At 49.7% G+C, this 12,851-nt stretch overlaps 1 protein-coding gene across 1 annotated transcript; it reads right to left on the bottom strand.

Annotated features, from left to right (window-relative positions):
• Positions 1–9,585: 9,585 nt before the first annotated feature.
• Positions 9,586–11,313, bottom strand: LOC114509930 (olfactory receptor 8B4). The gene has a single exon (XM_028528528.2). It carries the CDS (start codon positions 10,934–10,936, stop codon positions 9,941–9,943), a length of 996 nt encoding a protein of 331 aa, XP_028384329.2. The 5' UTR covers positions 10,937–11,313; the 3' UTR covers positions 9,586–9,940.
• Between the last annotated feature and the right edge of the window lie 1,538 nt (positions 11,314–12,851).

Here is a 12,851-nt window from a genome sequence, read left to right on the forward strand (position 1 = left end):
TCACTAAGCCCCCTGAGCTCCACCAGTTTGAAGCGGTGTGACCTTGAGCCGCTTTTGCCACCTTTGGGCTCAGTCTTCCTGTTTTCCACTCGTGGGAGGCTTGCCTGGGACCCTTGTCAAGTGACTCCCCACCACACCTTCTGTCTCCAGGCACGGCTTGTGCCGTGGAGGTGATAGAGGAATTTAAGAGCTAGAGGTTTTAGCTGTAGTTCTCCTTGATAGACTTAAGTGAATAATGCGGGTGGAAAGCTGATTTTCCAGGAACTGGTCACAAGCAATTCTGCCTTTGGTAGGGGGTGGGGGGGGGGGTCTGCAAATGAGGGAGATGTTATCTGAGCCATTGTTTTCCAGGGAGGGGAAAGTCAGAGAAAGATAGAGAATTGACTGCCAGATAAAGAAAAACTAGGAAAATTGTCCTTGAAGGCAACTCTTATCTGATTAACCTTTTTTCCAAACCCCATGCCTACCCTTTTCTTCTTTATAACTGGAGATGAAATGTTAAGACAGTTTTGGGCGTACTTAAGCTGCTGTCTTCTCAGATCCCTGGCATCTGAATAAAGTGCCCATAAAGATTTAATCCTTGTCTCTACTTACTGGTTCTAGTAGTGAGAGGTGGCATAACGTGGTCTCCGCAGCCCACCCCCCACCTCCTTTTCAGAGGCAATGCCTGGCATTCAGCTGCCATCTGCAGCCCCTCATTCTGACCTTGACAATAAATTATTGGGAACCCCCGATTATACTTTTTATAAAATATAAAAACTTACCAAAAAGTTGGACTGCTGAATATTCTAATGGGCTCCTGGGGGCAGGAGACAGGGATTTCCTGCCTTAGAGAGAACAAGCCTTGTCATGGGAGAAGGACCAGGGGGAGGCAGGTCTGGCCCCTCACTGTCTGGGATGTGTGAGTTCTGGACTTTGTGTAGGAAAGAATTCAACACAGAGTCCAGGGGCTTTTGAGAGTGTGTTTATTGAAGCTGGGGACAGTGAGACAAAGACGGGCTTAGGACAGAAGGAGCAAGATCACAGCAACAAACGTGAGCCCCGGCTGGGCTGCCTAGACTCGGGAAAGGAAACCACAGCAACAGGAGTGAGCCTCATTAAACCTTTTGGGTCTGTGTTTCTATTTTAAAAAATACCTAGTAGAGTTTGGGCTAAAAATTTGCTTTGAAGAAAGAAAAAGAAGTGAAAGGAACCTTGTGAGTAATGCTTGGTCTGATTCGTGGGAGACACTGTTGTACAAACGTGTAATTGGTTTTTCAGTGTGCACTGTGGGTGTTTCTGAAGTTAGAAACCGTCTTCTGATGCTAAGGTGTTTGCTGTATAAATGATACCTTGCTGGCTGAGCAGATTTTCTTGAAATAAGGTCAGCCGACTCACAGCACTGCCTCCCTCGGGCAGGCAGAGAACATTTTCTATCTTTTACAAAGTGAAGAAGTTTATTTATGTTCCTGTTGCTAAAGCTACAGCTCTGGCAAAAGCGGGCGCATCTGTGCTGTGGAAAATAGGCCACACGCTAGGGGGCCTTGTCCTGCATTCTCGGAATAGGTTAACACCATCTGGCCTTTCCCTCTCCTCCTGGAGGTTGGCAAGGTCACGATGCTCTGGAAAAAAAGATAGGGAAGACTCTGCAAGCTCACTGGCCAGATGCAGAGCATAACCCTTTGGGCTGTGGACCTGGTCGCTGAAGTGTTTGGTGATGAGGGGCAAGTGGTCTTTGCTGTACCAGAGACCCCTGATGAGTTGCACTGATGGTTGGTTAGAGATAAAGCAGGGGACCCCTAACGCTGAGGGAAGCACTCCATGGTTGGTGCTTACCGTCCTGCGCCATGGGGAAAGTGAAACTGTTTCATTCCAACTGGTAATGAAACTCTTCCTGGGGCTCACGGGCGTCAGTAACACGGAGATGTGCTGAGTTCTGCACTTAGAGGCAGGGGGGAAGGAGGGAAACGGTAGGAGGCTTGGCTCCCCTGCAGCACAGAAGGAGTCTGCCTGTCCGCTGGACGACAAGAAGCGGACCTCACTTGGTTGCCTAATGACCACCCTATTCTCCCTGCCCGCCTGGCCATGAGCACTGTGACAATGATGTGGGCCTGGAGGAGGAATTAACCAAGAGCACATGGGACTCATCACAAGTGGTGTTTACACCCACAGCGACACTATGCCCCCCCACCCCACTGCATTTCTGTTATTGCATACGTGCCCATGGACAGTGGTAGGGGGATGTTGCTTTTCCAGAGCCCCTGTAACCAGGCCCGGCTTTATAATGGAAACATGAGTGCCCAGAAGATGAGATGGTCACTGGATTAGTGTGCTTGGGCTGTCGGAACAAAGTACTGCACAGACTGTGTTATTTAAACCACAGAAACTTATTTGCTCACAGGTCTGGAGTCTGTAAGCCCGAGATCATGATGTCTGATGGGTTGGTTTTCTCCCGGGGCCTCTCTCCTCAGCCTGCAGATAACCATCTTCTTGCTGTGTCCTCACATGGTCTTCCCTCTGTGTCCCGTGTCTGCGTGCTGATCTCTTCTTACAAGGACATCAGCCATATTGGATTAGGTTCCACTCTGAGGACTCATTTAAGGTAATTACATCCTTCAAAGGCACTGTCTCCAAATACAGTCATGTGGGGTTGCTGTAGTTTTCCACCGACCTTGATCTAGGATGTGGTTATACTGGGAGATGGCCGAACAGGTCTCTTGCAGCCCGGACACACTCTTCCTTGGCTCCACTGCTGAGCAGGGTCTGATTTCCCATTGGTAGGTGGGGTTAGCATTGTAACCCCCTTCTTTGCTTATTCAGAGGTATCAGGAGCCCCTAATGGCCAAGTGGCAGCCTTGACTTCCTATTCAATGGAATCACTGGTGTAGCCCCTCCTGGAAGCCTCTCTCCCTCTGTAAATCAGTCCTTCAGGCAGCAGAACATAGAGTTTGTGAGACATGGGCGTGGTGCCGCTTCTCCATCCACCCTGGATGTCCGGACCCATGGAGCCTGGCTATCAGAAACACAGCTCCCAGACTGGACACAGCTTCAGAGCTTGTGCAGCCTTCTGGAGAACCTGGCAGCAGCCCCATGAGGTAGTGCTCCCTGGCTGGCGCTGTAGCCGAGTCTTCAAAAGGCCATTCTGCTTCACCATGAAGCCAGTTGGTGGGGGACATGGCAAGACTAGTGGATTCCAGAGCATGGCTCCATTGCTGTGCACCCTCTGCTTTGAGGGGAGTTCCTGGATTAGAAACAATGCTGTGTGGAATAGCAGGATGGTGAATAAGACACCCTGCAAGTCCATGGGTAGTAATTCTGGCAGTAGCACTGTGTGCAGGGGAGGCAAGCCCATATCCAGAGTAAGCATGTATTCCAGTAAGAATAAAACACTGCCCTTTCCATTTGGAAGGGCTCCAGTGCAGTCACCCTGCCACCAGGTAGCTAGCTGGAGCTAGCTATAGCTCCATACTGGGGACTCAGTGTTGGTCTCAGCCGCGGTGGGTGAAGCCAGGTCTGCCCTGGTGAGTGGAAGTCCATGTTGCTGAGCCTATGCATGACCTCCATCCCTACCACCGTGACCACTTTGTTCACGAGCCCATTGGGTGATGGCAGTAAGTCATGGGGTAGCATAGTGACAATAGTTGATAATGGTGTATTGCATACTTGAAAGTAGATCTTGAAAGTTCTCATCATAATTTTGTAACAGAATGACTCTGTCCTTGCAGATAGCCTCCCAGGCTCTGTCGCAGACACTGGGCTGGATTGGATCCCACTTGCCATTCCACCGGAGCTAGAGAAGAAGCTACATAAAGTGGCCGCCAGGTGGCGTGCAGCACAGCGCACGGACCGCACAGGGAAGTGCCCGGATCCACAGGCTTGCTGGAGCGCACAGCTGGGCCCTGGGGGCTTGGCCTTCTTGCAGTCCTGCCCCAGAACTAGATGGTGGGAAAGAAGACAAAGAGGCCGTGCAAGTCCCCTGCCGGCCTCATCTTATCGGCCATACTGCCGGGCCGCAGCTCCAGGGAGGGGACTTGGAAATATGTGGGGAAGTCCCGACCACCGGGCATCACTCACACCCACACTTGGGATGGGCTCTCTACACAGATTTATCCGTCCAGCCCGTGCTGGTTCCCCTGTCCAGAGCGGGACTAGGAAAAATTAGTGGGAGTCCCGTCCTCTGGAGACGCCCTTCCGAACCATCCTGCGGGATGGAGCAGGTCTGGTCTCTGAAGTGGAACTTGGAAAAACTCCTTGGAGGCGCCTCCGACAGCCAGAGCACTTGCGGGAAGGCGTCCGGGAGCTGGAATCCTCTCCATTTAACCCTTGACACCCCTGTCAGTCCCACAGGGTACCGGCGTGCTGGTCGACCCCCAACCCCGGCAGCCTCATAACCTAGCCCGGGAGAGCGGCGATGGAAACCCCTGGATGTTTAAGCTCAGCGAATAGATGATGCGGCTGACGACCTGGCATCACCAGGATGATCCCGCTAAGGTCTCCGGCCTTCTGGAAGTAGGCCCCTGACACCAGGGCCACATCCCATCCATTGCATATTTTGCAGGAGCTCCGGAGGGAAGACACTACATAAAGTGGCCGCCAGATGACGCCCCACAACTGGCACGAAAGCCAGCAGGACCCATTTCAACGCCCGGGCTGGCGAGGGCGAGGGCGCTCTGCGGGCCACCCGGACACCGGATCTCCTCTGAGTCCACCTAGGATCGGGTCTCCCCGCCCGGGGCGGGTGGCCCGTGGCATTCACCACGAAGCTCCCAGCTGGCAGGGCATGACCCCGACAGCAGAATGGAAATTTGAAAATGTTTTTGGGTTGCTGCCAGGAATGGGCTAGAATTCCCTCCACGTGACTCCCAGGCTGGCGCTGGCCGTTTCTGGGCTCTGGAGAGGACTGGTAATCCCCCTAGACGCCCAGTTCAGGCTTCCCAGAGCTGCTCCCCGGCCCCAGAGCGGGCTCCATCCGTTCTTTAGGGACTTGGCGGGGCGGGGCTGTGAAACTGAAACCTTGGAAGTACTCAGAGACACTTGAAGGACGTTAAAAACAAAATTGATCTCTGCCTATACTACAAGCAAAGTCAAATGGCAGCACGTGGGGAACATGTGTGCAAACACACGTGCAATATGATTATTGATTTCCACGTTACTTATTATAATAATAGAAAACTAGGAAAAAATTGTCATTAAGAGGGACCAGGTTAAGTAGATTCCTGTACATCAGTACAATGCAACACTATGGATTTGGGTTCTGGTTCATTTTTATTTTTACTTTTAAAATGAAACAGATCAATAGGTACCGACATGGAAAGGTATTGATGATGGGCTGTTAAATGAAAAAAAAAAATAACAAGTTGTAGAACTCTTAAAAGTGAAAATATTCACTTTTCTTTTAAAAACTACTTACAAGGAAAGGCAAATGAGTTAGAATAACAATTTTGCAAAACCAGAATAAAACCTCCCCTATTTTAACAGTTATTATGGAGCCAAGAATTCTGTGCGATGCTGGCAGAGGTACAGACAGGTCGGTCAATGGAACAGAGAAGAGACCCAAACAAGGAAGCCCAGCTAATTTTAGCAGATGTGCAAGGATGTGCAAAGCAATTCAGAGGAGAAAAGATGGCCTTTCCATTGAGTGGGAGTGGGGCCATCAGATATCCACAGGCAAACAAAACAAAAAGCCCTCGACGTAAACACCTACACCTCACAGCTCATGAAAACATTAACTCCAAGTGCTTACATATAAGCACATAAAATGCTTATACGTGAAGTGCAAAACACTGGGGAAAATTCTGTGAGAAAAACTGGGGCTCTGGCGCCAGGCACAGGGACTTTAGACTCAACCCCCCACATGTGATCTATCTAAAAAGAAATGAATAAATTATAATTTATTAAAATTTAAAACCTAGGTTCTGTGACAGATGAAATGACAAAGCGCACACTGGATGGAAATATTTGCAAACCATGTATTCAGTCAGGGGGCAGTGTCGGAAGGTTTGAAACTCCTCAAAACGGGGCAGTGAAAACAAACAGCCCTGTTACAATGGGCGACAGACATGAACAGGTGTTTCACTGAGGAGGACGTACAGACGGCAGAGAAGTGGATGGAAACGTTGAAAGCATAGTGAGATAGTCTGACGCACATATCAGAAACCCTTAAAATAAATGTAAGGACAGTCAGTCCTGCGTGCTGGTGAGGATGTGGAGAAACCAGTCACTCACGAGTTGATGGCTGTTGGGAACCGCCCTGACTGGTATCAGAAGCTGAAACCCCCGGTAGGCTAAGGGTAAGGGAACGCCCTTGGAACCGTAAGCTAGCAAGGAGACAAGGGCTTGTCTCCCTGGCAGGAATGCTGCTTCTGCTGCTTTATTCATAACTGAACCCCAAAAAGCTTGGTTGGTTAGCCAAAGACGGGTAAGATTCCCCACATGGGGAATGACCTAAGACAGGCACGATCACTTTGGGAGGCCTCCCAAAAGAAGGATTTGGGGGGCTGCAGCAAAAGGGGGTGATGGACCCTCGCTCCTCGGCTTTGACAGAGCCTGAGTTCTCATCATCTGGGAGAAAAACTCCTTATCTCTTGGTTGCCTTAGTTCCCCAACTAAGCCTGAAACAATGACAGGGTGGTGCAGCTGTGTGCTGAAAAGAGCGGATTCCCGGGGTGATCAGGCCTAAGAAAGAACATGTAAATTACTGTGAAACCTTCTTTGTTTAGAATGCTCTCAGTTGAATGAGAGGGGTCCAAGGAGGAAGTTATGTTCCTCAAAGTCTTACAGCTCTTTGACCCCGAATAGACCGGCAGAGTTCCTTGTTTTCTATAGTTCCTTACTTCCCCCTGATAAGTACTGTACTTTACCTGAATTATTATGCAAAATGAGCCCAATAAAAGCAGGTATGGACGGTAAATCAGGGCGCTCCCCACTAGGGGGGGTGGCCATTTTGTCCCTACTTCCGCACAGAAACTAGTCTTGTCTCTGTGCATGTGTTTTTTCTCGAGTGTTTTTTCAGCGAGCCATCCACAGCGTTCCGTGGTCACTGCTGGCCGGTGACCCACGCGCAACAGATGGTGGTGATGTAAAATGATATAGCTGCTCTGGAAAACAGTATGGCATTAGGAAAAAGAAAGAAAGCAGACAACAATAACAAAAGCATGCTGTCATTACACATCCCAGCAACACAACCCCCCGGGGCATTTATCCCAGAGACATGAAACCTGTGCCATAAAGGGCTGACTCTGCAGGTCTGAGATGTTCAGCGCTTGCACGCTATAAAGAAAGGTCTGACCGGCTTGGCTCCAGAAGGAAACCTGCAAGCCCTTGGAACATCCTGCCTGGTAAATGTCTTAGGTTAGGCAGGCCTTGGGTAGTTTGGGCCGACAATATGACATATGGTGGGGTGGGCTGGGCTGGTGGCCTGCGGGCTGTGTGGTGGTGTCGGTTTGACCTCCAGGAAGTCAGCTCAGTGAAGTCCTGTGAGCCCCCCAGGGAGTTCAGCATCACGCTCTGGAGGACCCTCCCTCGGGGCTGACACCACTATGTTCACTCAGAGAGTCTCAGGCCGAAAGTTCGTAGCAGCTCTGTTTTTCACAGCTCAAACGGGGGGGGGGGGGGGGGGGGGGACAAAAACAAAGTGGTTTAAGGAGTGAGGCAGGTGTTGTTTGTCTTGGAAAAGGAGAGAAGTGTTTGGAGGTACCTGCCAGAGGGAGGATAACCAACAGTCCCAGGCAGTGGACCATCTGTGACATGGGGAGATGATGTGGGCTGAGAAAATGCTTCTGGGGCAGGGAATGGGTCCCTCGGCCAACAGTGGCATTGTCCTTTCGGGTGTTATGTGTGGGGCTCGGCCAAAGTGAGCAAGAAGGAGATGGAGATTTGGGAGCTGGACCCTTTGTGCTGTGTCAGGTCTACGAGGCATCCGGGTTAGAAAAGAAAACCAGTGCGGTGAGTGGGGATCTAGTTCCTGATGGAGAACAAATCTGGGGTGTGTGAGCACTGTGTTCGTCGTGACTGAACGCCGTAGAGACTGATAAAGACTAACTGAAACTTTAAGAAAACAACCAGTTGGGAGAGTCTGTGGGAGGCTGTAGGGCTTTAATGGAAGCCCTGGCACTCTGCCTAATTGTGAAAACGCTACATCCAAGAACCAAGCAGGAAGAACCATTTCTAATAAAGCTCTATGGTTCTAATGTCCCCTTGCCTCAACTTCTATTTTCCCTCATGTAAGCACCCCTCCATTTGGCACCCAGGCGAGAGCGCACACGTGGCTTGCCATGTCTGCTCATCTGGGGTTGCAACCCTTTCTTTTTCCCACATACGTGCTTTTTGGTGATGAAACCCCTTCCTTACAGTAGCCTTGGAACCCTTGAACTACCTTCTCGTCAGTACGATGCTGCTCCTTCCACGTGTGTGTCCTCAAGGTGGTAAGTGTGAGGAAGCCCTTGTTGCCCTTTGCTGCCTTGGAAACACACTTGGAAACTATCCAGTTTTAGGGAAAGGTTGGAGAAATACAAGCAAAGCAAAATGCATAAACTCAGTACTTTACACAACTCTCCTCATATCCAAAAAAAGTATGAATACTCTTGACAGAGGGTTTCTGTGAGGACACCCCACATTCTAGCCTCTGCTCAGAGTGGGTCCCCTTCTTCTGACCACACAAGTCTTCACCCCCCTCCTCTCCACATGGGTTGGTCTGGTCCCAGGTTCACCTTCCTGCCTACGCAAGGGGCAGTTTTTGGGGAAGTATCCCTCAAAATTGGAGCTATCCCACACAGAAGAGAGCGCCTTCAGCAGAGCAGTTCAGAGTAACCTTTGGCACTCAAAATCTGGATCCCTTCCAAGTCTCCCTGCCAGCGGGGAGTGTAATATGATTCTTCTTTCTCCCTGATTCTTCTAACTGTAACACACACACACACATACACACACACACTTAGAGACAGTAAAGTCTAAATTTACTGTAAAGAATAGAAGGATCTCTCCAAATGTCCCATAGTGTACCTTCAGGGCAGGATAGAGGTAGCAGGTGACATACTCACATACATCCACGGAGCTTCTCCTTTGTTCTTCTTTTGCTTTCAGCCTTACTATCCAGAGCCCCCAACTTGACCCAATTACAAGACTGCTTACCCCGTGATTACTATCCCAAGGCCAAAGAGTTCTAAAATTGGAAACAAAATATGTTAGCTTCGATTTATCTTTACATTTCAGACCCTGGCCAGGTGGCCCTATTGGTTGAAGCGTCATCCCGTGCACCAAAATGTTGCACGGCACTTGCCTAGGTTATGGGTTTGGTGCCCAACAGGGGCAAGTACAGAAGGCAACTGGTCAATATTTCTCTCTCACACCAGTGTTTCTCTCTCTGTCGCTCTTTGTTTCTGTCTGTCTCTCTCTGTCCCCATCCTCTCCCTCTAAAATAAAAAAATATTTTCAGATCACATAAGGGGCTCTTGGGTGAAGCCTTCTCTTTTGTGTATATTTATGTGTATGAAAGAGATGATTTATGACCTTTCCAGACAAGCACTCTCCCTGGGAACTGGGAGACGATCTTACCTATGGTCCAAGGCTGCTCCCATAACTGCAGAAAACCACATTCACTCTCGTGGACCTTCATATCACCACTTGCCCCACCTCCCAGCCAGAAGTGTCACTTGGATGAGCCCATTCAGCCTACCAAGAAAAGGACGGAAGGCATGGGGCCTCGTCTTACTCATCTCTTGGGCCCACATTTGAGTCAAGTAAGTAATAGCCACTTAATCGATGCTAAATTGCATGCAATGAACCCATTTATGTAGTATAAAATATATACTATTATATGCACATCCTCAAGAAGAGAATAAACAAGAGACTTCCAATTATTAAAGTGGAGAGAAGACCCTATTAGAGAAAAAATGAAAATCCCCCCATCTGTAGATAAAAAGATACAATGATGCTTCCCAGTAATTAACTGATACAAACAGAACCCTCACAAAAGCACTCTTTTCAGGGTTTTACCCAGGGCAAGTTTAACGTCCTTGTTCCTCAAACTGTAGATCAAAGGGTTGAGCATGGGAACCACGTTGGTGTAGAAGACGGAAGCATACTTGCTCTGGTCCGAAGACCCTGGGAGAGAGGTTGCTAGATAGGTAAATGCCCCTGACCCAAAAAACAGAGCCACAGCAAGGACGTGGGAGCCGCATGTGCTGAAGGCTTTGGCCCTTCCCTCTGCAGAAGGGATATGGAGGATACTGCGGAGAATCAAAGCGTAAGAGATGAAGATGCTGACGCTAGATGTCAAGATGACCACTCCAACAACAACAGAAAACACCAGCCCATTGGACCGGGTGCTGGTGCAGGACAGCTGCAGGAGGGGGAGCACCTCACACAGGTAATGGTTGATGACGTTGGAGTCGCAGAAGCTCAGTCTCAGCATGCTTCCAGTGTGGGCCATGGCCCCCGAGAACCCTGCCACGTAGGAACTGAACATCAGCAGAGCACAGACCTGGGGGGACATGGTGACCGTGTACAGCAGAGGCTTGCAGATAGCCACATAGCGGTCATACGCCATGGCTACCAGCACGTAGCACTCAGAATTGACAAAGAAACAGAAGAAAAAGAGTTGAGTCATGCATCCCGAGAAAGAGATAATATTTTCTGACACAAAATCATTCAGCATTTTGGGGGTAAAGACGCAAGAGTAACAGAGATCTACAAAAGACAAGTTGAAAAGGAAAAAGTACATCGGAGTGTGAAGGCTAGAATTCAGCCCAATTAGGGTGATCAAGCCCAAGTTGCCCACCACGGTAAACACATAGATCCCTAAGAACAGGAGGAACAGGGGGACACGGAGCTCTGACTGTTCTGAGAATCCCACAAAAATAAATTCAGTCACCGAGGAGCTGTTTCTCAGAGTCATTCTCTTCTGAGGGGCGCTCTGTGGAAACAAGGGAAAAATACATCGATTGATGATCGGCAGGAGCATGGATGATGAGAGAGATGAGATGGAGCTGGCTGCCCTCCTTTGCACCTTGCTTCCTACAAGTGTGAAACCAGCTCAAAATGGTTCTCCCCTGTCTGATGAGGTGCTCAGTTGTTATTCAGAGACCACAGACCAAAACCACAAGTCATGCAGCTGGAGCATGTGTAGATGGGAGAACTCTGGCCTCCAGCTGCACCTGGAACCAAAGCCCCCAACCCCTGCCCCACCCCATAGAACCGAAGGACCAGGACATAACTGGAACTTGGTCTGTTGTCCAGGAAGATCTGGTGTTGATGTCCCTTCACCATGTGTGGCCAAGTTCCAAGGTCCTCCAAGAACACTCGCCCCACCAGCACTTCTGCACACCTGTTCCCCTTAGCCCTTTAAAAACCCTTTGCCTAGTCTATCAAGCAAGATGGATTTGAGGCACCAGTAGGTCTCCCATCTGCTTGCTTGGTACCTTTTCGATCAATAAACCCTTACTTACATCAAACCCTGATGTTTTGACTTTTGGTTTTTGGAAGCATCGGGCACACAGGCTGGTTCAGTAACACTCCCTGATGCCCCCCACCTGAGCACTGTCATGTGCCTGTGACTGAGTCTCAGTGCCCCTCGGCTGACCCTGAATCTCGGCTAGAGTCTATGAGCATGTGTGGCAAGAATTCTGTCCCTTCCTCAGAGATGAGAAGACTGAATACCTGCGTTCGCTGCTCCAGGAGTCTCAGAAAGACAGCCCAGGAGCCGGGAGTACAACCTGAAGCCCACTGCCTCAGGATGTGCTGAGAGCTCTTGTGTACCCCACTGTCTCCACCCACCCTCTGCCTCCTTCCCCCACCAGATATGGGGCCCTGTCCCCCACCCACCCTCTGGGGAGAAAGCCAGCAGTGTCCCTTGCTGTCTCTGCTCATCCTACCTTCTTCCTCTAAGCCCCTTCATTTCATCTTTTCAAAGTCAGCATTGAGAGCAGAGAGGGGATCAATATACCCCAGACCTCTTGGTTATGGGTTTACAAGAAACTCATCAGAGAAGATGGGATTCAGGCATTCACCTCCCTTCCTCCTGGTTCCCTCAGTGCTGAGCCACCTGCATCTCTTCTTCCATCAGCCCACCGGAGAGAATGGTGTTAGTGCGTGAAGCAGACAGCCTCGTGTCAACACTTCTGACTCCCCTGGTGCTGAGGACTGGGGCTTCTGCAGACCCCAGTCTCCGGGTGCTCTAGGAATAGACCAAGATTTCTGCCTGTGGATATTCTCAGATGGTCTGCATTGGCTTCAGGAGAAAAAGTAGCAATGCTCATTTTCTCCAGAACCCCAGCTGGCATATCATGAAGAACTCGATGATGCTCTTTGGTGATCTCGGGACCTCATTAGGCGCCATTTCCCCTAGGAATTTTTCAGACTGTCCCTGCAGGGAAGATATTACACTCTTTGCTTAGGGCGAGGATGATGATTCTTACCCAGCATCTTGGGACTCTGGTGAGCCATTCAAAGTTTCCTTTTACTCCAGGGATTTCAGGACTTCTGGTGTGAGGTTGGGGACCTCATTTTTCCTCTCTTTCATTAACTTGGACACTTGAGCTTGACTTTAAGGAAGGGTGGCTCCAAACTTATTTTGGCCACCATTTCAAAATTTTCAAAGGGAGATTTGAAAATAATACAAAAAAAAGTTAGATCAGAGTTGTAGGTGCTACAGAAAGAGCACCTCAGACAACAGGCTTCTAGCACCTCGAGCTGCTCAGAGCAGTGAAGACACTCCCCCCCCCCCCCCCCGCCCCTGCCGTCTGCTCTCAGCTCTGCCAAGGGCCACAGACAGGCCTTTGCTATATATGAGAAGGTCAAAATATGACACTGATATGTAAGAAAGCACACACACTCACCTGCATCAATTTACTTTATAGATATGTGCAGGCTTTGGGGGT

This window comes from Phyllostomus discolor, chromosome 13 (genome assembly GCF_004126475.2).
Source record: "Phyllostomus discolor isolate MPI-MPIP mPhyDis1 chromosome 13, mPhyDis1.pri.v3, whole genome shotgun sequence".
Classification (NCBI taxonomy): Eukaryota; Metazoa; Chordata; class Mammalia; order Chiroptera; family Phyllostomidae; genus Phyllostomus; species Phyllostomus discolor.

Coding starts and splice junctions, on each gene's coding strand:
- LOC114509930 (XM_028528528.2), bottom strand. CDS start 10,936: ATGCTCCTGCCGATCATCAATCGATGTATTTTTCCCTTGTTTCCACAG.